The 8,360-nt window shown below is 43.1% G+C and overlaps 1 protein-coding gene across 1 annotated transcript; it reads right to left on the reverse strand.

Annotated features, from left to right (window-relative positions):
- Positions 1 to 4,502: 4,502 nt before the first annotated feature.
- On the reverse strand, positions 4,503 to 6,856 carry xcr1b.3 (chemokine (C motif) receptor 1b, duplicate 3). The gene has a single exon (XM_063192960.1). It carries the CDS (start codon positions 6,563 to 6,565, stop codon positions 5,522 to 5,524), a length of 1,044 nt encoding a protein of 347 aa, XP_063049030.1. The 5' UTR covers positions 6,566 to 6,856; the 3' UTR covers positions 4,503 to 5,521.
- Positions 6,857 to 8,360: the final 1,504 nt, after the last annotated feature.

The raw sequence follows: 8,360 nt of genomic DNA on the forward strand, positions 1-8,360 counted from the left end.
CTACCTGCCTACCAGCACCTTTTTAGAGAAAGACTTGTTGTGCAAGAAGAAAATAAAGAGAATCATATGTATTAACAGCTGTGTCCTCGTTCCTCATCCAGAACCTGTCGGGGAAAATTGTGTATTAACACATGGGTTGTCTCACCCGATAACGAGACTGGCGTAGTCACCTTTTAAAACCTAATTACTTAAAAGTATGTAATCTTAGTAACCCCACTCGGTTACACATGCTTCCGTACTGAGCAGAATTAACAAAACAATTACTTCAAAAGTTAATTTAATTAAAGCACATGTAGTACTCATCATTATGACCTGCAAATGTATTACATTTTCCAGTGGCAAGATCTTCATTAAGAAAGATCTGAACTCACAAATCTGGCATTGCACCTTACGGGTCAGGCTGAAGTGCTTGTATGAACATTGCTATGGGCAGTATTGTCATTACTGTTGGAGCTTGGGCCTCCAAGGTGACTGGCAGGCTTCAAGCAACAGACATGTTGATAAACTGCTGCCCTCACACTGGGTCTAAGGAGGAAAAATACAGGGTTGACAACACAGTAAGAATGAACAAGGAGATAACTAACAAAGTAAACTGCAATAAAGTATGTTGTTTCACAGTCCACTTCAAGGTCAAGTCGTCGTCCATATGTCTCCAGAACATTGTAGGGTACAAAGCAGACAACAAATGTAACAATGTGGCAAAACAGGAGCACCAACGCTCTTTTCCTGCCTCTCATTTGTGGCACAGACAAGACGGTTCTCAGAATACAGCCATAGCAAAACACAATTACAGCAAGAGGAATCAGAAACAGAAACACAAATTGCATGTAGTGGCCAAGCATTTCCTCTAGTTCTTCAGAAGGGTTGTATGAACAGTCATACGTATCACTTTCATCATCAAATTCAAGCTCAGAAAGAACTAAATATCTGATGCTTGCTGCAATGCTGATGAGCCAGGTGGCAACACAGACCACTCGAGCACACTGAAGCCTGCGTCCAGGTTGGGTCAGAGGCCGTCCCTTCAGAACCACAGTGCAGAAGCGGTCCAATGTCATGGCCATCAGCAGTAGCAAACTTCCCGTCTGGCCAGTGAAGAAAGCCCCTTTGGTAATCTTGCAGGCTGCTTCTCCAAACATCAAGTTGTAGTGGTGCAGGAATTCGGCAGCCAAGAATGGCAAAGTGAGGGTGAACAGGAGATTGAACGAGGTGAGGCAGAGGAAGAAGAGGTTTGAGACTTTCCGAGTGTCTTCAAAGCGGACAACGATGTACATCAGCAGACCATTAGCCAGCACACTGAGGACAAAGATCACGAGCAGACCCCCTGCCACTACATTTACCAGGGAGATAAAGAATTTCAAACAACTCTCATCCATATCGTCCTCATCTGTATAGTAATCTGTAGAGCTGTGATAGTAATCTGTAGAGCTATGATAGTAATCTGTAGAGTTGTAATCCATGTTGCTGTAATCTTCATCTGTTGAATTATACATGCTGATGTTCAATTTGCTGTCTGAAGAGATGATTTAAACACAGAGGCATTAGATGTATGCATCCAACCATTTGGATATTTGTACAGGCAGAGACACAGATAATACCAAATTCATGAGACACAGATAACACCAAATTCACTTTTACAAGGTTAAAATGAATTCGAAATAACACTTACCAAGGCACTTTCTGTAGAGTAAGCAAGTATGACCAACAGAGAGCTTCACTGTGCAATGTTTAACTCAAAATGTAGAAACGCTCACAGTGTAAACCAAATGTGGAACTACTTGCGGTAAAAAAAAATGCCTTGAAGATGCTGAAGTGGATAGTTCAGTATGTTGCAGAAATGAAAGTCTGCTTGTATCCTTTGCATGCCAGCTAAAGGCTTGTACTTACTGACTCAATCTACTTCCTTGGTTAGCATGTTTCCACACATTTACTTGTTGAGTAGGCTATCTATTCTCTACAAGCCAAAATACGTGCATTCCTCGAAACCTTCCAATTCACATAGTAAGTCCAAAGTAGTGTGGCTACTTTTCTGAGTCCACACTGCTACTTACTTTCTCCTCACTGCAGTGCGTGAGCATGGAAGCAGCAACAGATAAGTATGGATAGCCCTTCTGATTGGATGACAGCCTTATGATTTCGCTGACTTATGTCTCAGCTGTTTCATCCGCGAACATTTCTTTGTGAAAAATGAAATTGGCATGGCTTTAGAATCTGACAATGCACTTGGTGCTCGGGTCCTAAATATGAACTGAATGTGAAGTGCAGCTACAACCGTATCTCGTGCCATTCCTGAATTCTTTACGAAAAAAAAACAGAACAAATCAACTATACTAAGCTTCGTGGTGCCATCACGTGCCTCGTTTGTCGTGGTTGGGTGACGAAAGGGGGAATAGATAATTGAGTCCAAAAAACAAGTCCAACATTTTTTGTAAATGTCCAGAATTGTAAATACCTGGTAATATTTGATTTTTAACATTGACGTTAAAAAATCGTATATTATTATAATTAAGAAGCTTTTGTTTTCTGACTTCAAGAAAAATCTAAATAAAAAAATTAATGTTTAAAATGCAAATTTAAAAAACATAGGCCTATGTTCAAAATGTGAAAATGTGGACTTGTATGGTTCTTCGTCTTAGGGCTTCAATTGGGGTAGTTTGGTTCTGGGGGGAAGAATAATGGGGACGGACGTCAACAATCAAGCGTGAGTGAAGGGTAACTGGAAACGTGACTCACTAGTTTCACGCCCTTTCGTACGTCATACAGTAATCAATTTCAAACGAACGATTAAGGGTTAGGGTTAGGGACAACGTTGGAGGAAGGAAGAGATGACATGAAGCTGACACGACGACAGGGCTTCCCTCCCGGAATGCACGCTGCTCGGGTGCTCTCTCTCTCTCGCCCTCTGTCTCACCCACTCTCTCACTCTCGTAGCCTACGAACGACAGCGAGCTTTACCCAACCGCGAAAAACGAGGCTATATCGTGACAGCACCATGAAGCATAGGCCTATAGTTGATTTTTTCGCGAGACTGGGCTCAGCTACAGGAGCTGTGGCTTGCACAAACTTTAAAAACAGGCCATCATACAGGCCATTTCCTTCACATGCTTCTCTCTGTGGTTTGAAATTGTTTATATTTTGGCGAGCAGTCTAATATAGAATTTGAAATGACATATTTTGATTTTGGCAATCACAAATGTTAAAGTGCTTTCCACAGAATACTGAAACACATAAAATCCAAACTGGCCAGACAATTACAACAAATTATTAAGCTAAATCAACTATTGTTTCAACACGTTACCTCTTGCCATCTCTTTATCTCTCTCTCACTGCCTGACGAAGGATTTGCCATCTAAATTCTGCAGGCTGTGGTTCAGTAGGTCAGGATAACAGATTACATTTTGGGGATGACAACAGTCAAAATTGTTGATCAATGTCCTAGGTTCATAACAGTAAAAAGGAAGTTGCCTCTCATTACTCTCCATGAACTTGCAAGAGGATTTTTGGCCCATGGACTGCTGCTGAAGGCTTAATGTATTTCATGTCAACACAAGAGGGCAGTATTTACTGAAAAAGGCCACTGCCAGGAGGAATGTAGCTGGTGTTTTCTTGCTCCTAGTCATGTATTTACATGACTATACTGTATGTTTATATTGGTGCAAGGGTCTAAATTGAAACAGTAGATAGTCATAGAGTATACTAGGCCTATGGTAATTAACCTTTCAATGACTATTACAGCTTGCGTATACTAGGCGGTTTTAACCTTTCAATGACTATTACAGCTTGCGTATACTAGGCGGTTTTAACCTTTCAATGACTATTACAGCTTGCGTATACTAGGCCTATGGTAATTAACCTTTCAATGACTATTACAGCTTGTGTATACTAGGCGGTTTTAACCTTTCATTGACTATTACAGCTGCTGCTGAAGGTACGACGTGCATTATGGGGTTACTACTAGCCCAGGGCCGGAGTAAGGTGGCCTGGGGCCCCTAGGCTACAGGTTGCTGTGGGTCCCCTCTGAAGGCAAAGTTTGCAATCAATTTATAGACAGCGTCAGAATTACAAGCTACGACTTAAAATGTCAACCAAGTGTACTTAACACAAATTTTTCAAACTGGTCAATACTTTGCAACATTTCACTTTTGGCCAATCAGGGGGGCCCTGGCAGTTGGGGCCCCTAGACTGCAGCCATATCTAGCCTATCTAGCCCTGTCTATGGGGTCCTTGGCAGGTGGGGGGCCCTAGGCTGCAGCCATATCTAGCTTGTGAGTTAATCCGGGTCTCCACCAGCCAAGTGGCGAAATGTTGGTGAAATTTCAGTTTGGCTGGTAGAAAAGACCAACTTAGCCACTTTGACCCATTAGTGAGTGTGTGTTTGGCTAGTAAGATTAACATTTACTAGCCATTTTGGCTGGTGAAGAAAAAAATGTCAATTTGGAGCCCTGTTGTGGTGTAAAGCACTATACAGATGTAGACACACAAACAATATGCTCAGCTAAGTGCAGTATATGTTCTTTATTTTTGTGTGCACAACAAATACATGACTATGTACATAACACTATTTTACAATTGTTTTCCATTTTTTACAAAGTATCTATTAGCTTATTTGTAATTTGCTATTTGTTATTTGTTTATTTGTGTGTCCGGCAATTCCATCACACCTCAAACAATCACACTTGTTTACGACAGAGCATCAAGATAGCTAGAAGACAATCGTTTTCTTCCGGTAGGACATGAATTGTACGTTTCACCCAAAGCAGCATTAACAGGGTTTCCACATAACAGTGAAATCCAAATGATAGGAGTACTGATAAGTCTAATGCCTACATAGCTCGATAGCTGTGCGTGTGGACCATTGTAGTCCAGTGTAATCAGGAATGCAAATGTTTAAGGTTAATTCAAGATCTCACTCACATTCATTCATTCAAACCAACTCACAATTATTGTTAGCATTATTTTATATTAATGGATTTGAGTCACAACCATAGCTGGTAGAAATAAACCTTCATGATGCCTTCTGCTGATAACCTCATGCTGGCACAGTTAGTAAAGTTAAGCAACTGTTGGATTTATGAAAAAAAAAAGTTATTCCAGTCACTCAATAGGTTGAAACATGTTGGCTTTCTAAACATGTATTAGCATGTCTAATAAAGGCATTTTACTATAATGAGCAATGTTACGCCAGTGAAACATTTTACTCAAATCTCTAATAACCTTCTGTGTAGGATTAACACTTATTACACTCAAAAGACTTAATTGTACTACATTATAGGCCTATGACATTACATAGCCGTCATTAGTACACATTGAACTACTGTACTTGGTCATTGCCTTCCTGGTAACCGCACATTTATAACAGGGTCTATGTTTTAACTGATTATTTCCGTCCTCTTTTTTTTGCTTTTTGGAGTTCCTGTAATAACTTTTTGTCCATATGGACTGATTGTCAACATCCCACCACACTGGTAAAGGATTCATGGACTATCTGAGTTACTAAGTACTGACTGAACTGTTGGTTTTGGTTCTAGTGCTGGCCCGAGACCGAGAGAGGCGTCTCACCGGTGTGGACGCTGAGGGTCCGGGTCCTCTCCCTGACAGAGAACCGCCTGAAGCCAGAGAGCTGGTGACGCAGGCGCCCCCTGAACTTTCCCGCGCCAAAGATGTGGACGACGGGGCTGAGGCAGCAGTGAAAGTAGGCCAGCGTGTGGGACACGGTGTAGGCAAACATGGCGGCGGCGTTGTGTTGATCCACCTCGTGGATGAGACCGTGGAGGCTCAACGAGTAGATGAGGAGGAAGATGTTGTACGGCGCCCAGCAGATGAAGAAGCCCACCACGATCAGGAGAATGAGCTTCACCGCCTGTCGCTTCTGCGCCATCCGGCACCTCTGGATGCGAAACCACATGCGCCCGTAGCAGAAGGTGATGATGGTGAACGGCAGTAGGAAGAAAACGAGGATCTGCATGTAGTACACCAGGTACTCCGGCATGTACGATCCGTAGGTCTGGATGCACTCTGCAGAGTCGTCGTCGTTCACGACCGTCTCCGAGAACACCATCTCGGCCACGGCGAAGGCCAAGCAGAAGACCCACAGGCCGCCGCTCAGCAGGTAGACGTTAGGCCTGAAGGTGGACGCCGAGACGGCGTGAATGACCGCCCAGTAGCGATGCACCGTCATGGCGGTCAGGAACGTCATGTAACTGTAGAGGCCCAGAGAGTATGTGCCGTTCAAGAGCACGCACACGGCCTCGCTCATAACCAGGCTGCCGTTGAGGTACGCTGCCCAGAGGGGAAGAGGCAGCGTGAAGAGCAGGTCGGACACGGTGAGGTGCAGCAGCAGCTGGCTAGATGTCCGTCTCAGGTCCTCCTGCTTCATTAGGATCCACATGAGGAAGCCGTTCCCCGCTAGGCTCACGCAGAAGATCAGGCCGTAGCAGACGGTGGGGAAGAGACGATGGAACCTGTCCTGTGCATGCTCTTCGAGCAGGATGGGGTCACCGTAGTAGTAGTAGTAGGACAAGTTCTCATATGAATCCGCGGAGAGGAGTGTTTGGTTGGACTCCTCCATGATCTCTTCTTGTCATAACGGATATGGGTAAAAAATGTACAAGAGAAAAGATGTTGCTGTTATAGATAAGTTATAGGTAATCCATTTGATACGAACAAAGCTGAAGACCTGAACATTATGTGTTCAAATTAGCCTACATAATGATGAAAATGGACGCTGCGGTAGAAGAAGAGTAGAAGAGTAGTAGGCTATTTACATTTACCCTCATCATTACGTACATATATCTGTTACAATCAGAAGACACATCCAATAGAAATGACAAATTTAGTACCAATGCAAGTACCAACAACAACAAAAGTAATGATCAGTAATAATGACAAAGATAGTGATGATGATACAGATACTAGACTGCAAAAGCAACACAACATGTTTTTGTTAACACTATTCTTTTATTCACAAGTAACTTAAAAAAAAAAAGTCAAACTCAAAAATGTAAAAAATAGCAATGGTTAAAAGAAAACAGATATTCGACAACACATTAGAGTACATTTACAGTACATTACCATAGGTCCCCGGACCAGAGTGCTATGAGGTCGATGAGAGGAAAGTTACAGTTTAATAATGTCCAGAGCAAGTCCCACCCTTTTCATGTCAGCTGTGACCTCAGGACAATCAATACCTTCTACTTTGGCACTTCCTAATTTGAGTTTGCTTTTTAAGTAATCTGCATTTGTTCTTATTTTTGTTGGGTTTCCCTGCTGTCAAGCAGCCTCGAGCAGCTTTTTGGAGCTTTTATCTCAATGTAAAAGAAACCACTGAATACCTGTAATTATCTTCTGTAAAGATATTGATCAAATCGTATCGTAATCAAAAATAGGATAGGTTTTTGATACATTTACTACCTGTTCCTCTCTACAATCTGTTGGCCACAAACATAGTTAAAAGTCATGCAGCATTTCACAGTCTTTTCTTGAGTCAGTCAAAGTCCATCTCTACTCACGCTGTGCTCCAGTGTCATCTCCAGAGTCACAGGGGTCCTGTATCCACTATGCATTTCAGTAGCATCCTGGTTTACATGGGACTGACTGACTGGGTGGCCAGAGTGATTCACACAGAAGATAACTTGGTACAGCATCGACCTGAACCTTGGTCTCAGCATATGAAGTATCGGATTGACAAAGCAGTGACAATACGCAAGGATGCGGCTGATCTCAAAGAAAACCAAAACAAGTTTTTCTGTGTTACAATTTGACATGTCAAGGACGTTCAGAAGGTACAACAGGACATTGTATGGAACAAAGCAGACAAAGAAAGCCACAACAATACAAAATAAGAGCCAAACAGTTCTTTCCCTACCCCTCATGTGTTGCACCGACAAGACCGTCCTCAGAATGCAGCCATAGCAAAACACAATGACAACAAGAGGAAGGAGGAAAAAAAGCACTGCTTGGATGTAGAAAGTAACTTCTCTCTCTACTTCTTCAACCTGTTTCTCTACACAGTATATGGTACCATCCTGTTCGCCAGTGTAAGAGTTAAGGCCCTCCCTGATGCTTGCTGCAATACTCATGATCCAGGTGGCAACACAGACCACTCGAGCACACTGAAGCCTGCGTCCAGGTTGGGTCAGGGGACGCCCCTTCAGAACCACAGTGCAGAAGCGGTCCAATGTCATGGCCGTCAGCAGTAACAAACTGCCAAATTGGCCCGTGAAGAAAGCGCCGTTGAGGATCTTGCAGGCTGCCTCTCCAAACACCCAATGGTGCAGGAAGTCGACAGCCCAAAATGGCAGCGTGAAGGTGAACAGTAGATCGAACGAGGCGAGGCAGATGAAGAAGAGCCTGGAGACACTCTT

This window comes from Engraulis encrasicolus, unplaced genomic scaffold (genome assembly GCF_034702125.1).
Source record: "Engraulis encrasicolus isolate BLACKSEA-1 unplaced genomic scaffold, IST_EnEncr_1.0 scaffold_27_np1212, whole genome shotgun sequence".
Classification (NCBI taxonomy): Eukaryota; Metazoa; Chordata; class Actinopteri; order Clupeiformes; family Engraulidae; genus Engraulis; species Engraulis encrasicolus.

What these genes read in the sequence shown, in the direction of transcription:
- xcr1b.3 (XM_063192960.1), bottom strand. Translation starts at nt 6,565, where the DNA reads ATGGAGGAGTCCAACCAAACACTCCTCTCCGCGGATTCATATGAGAAC.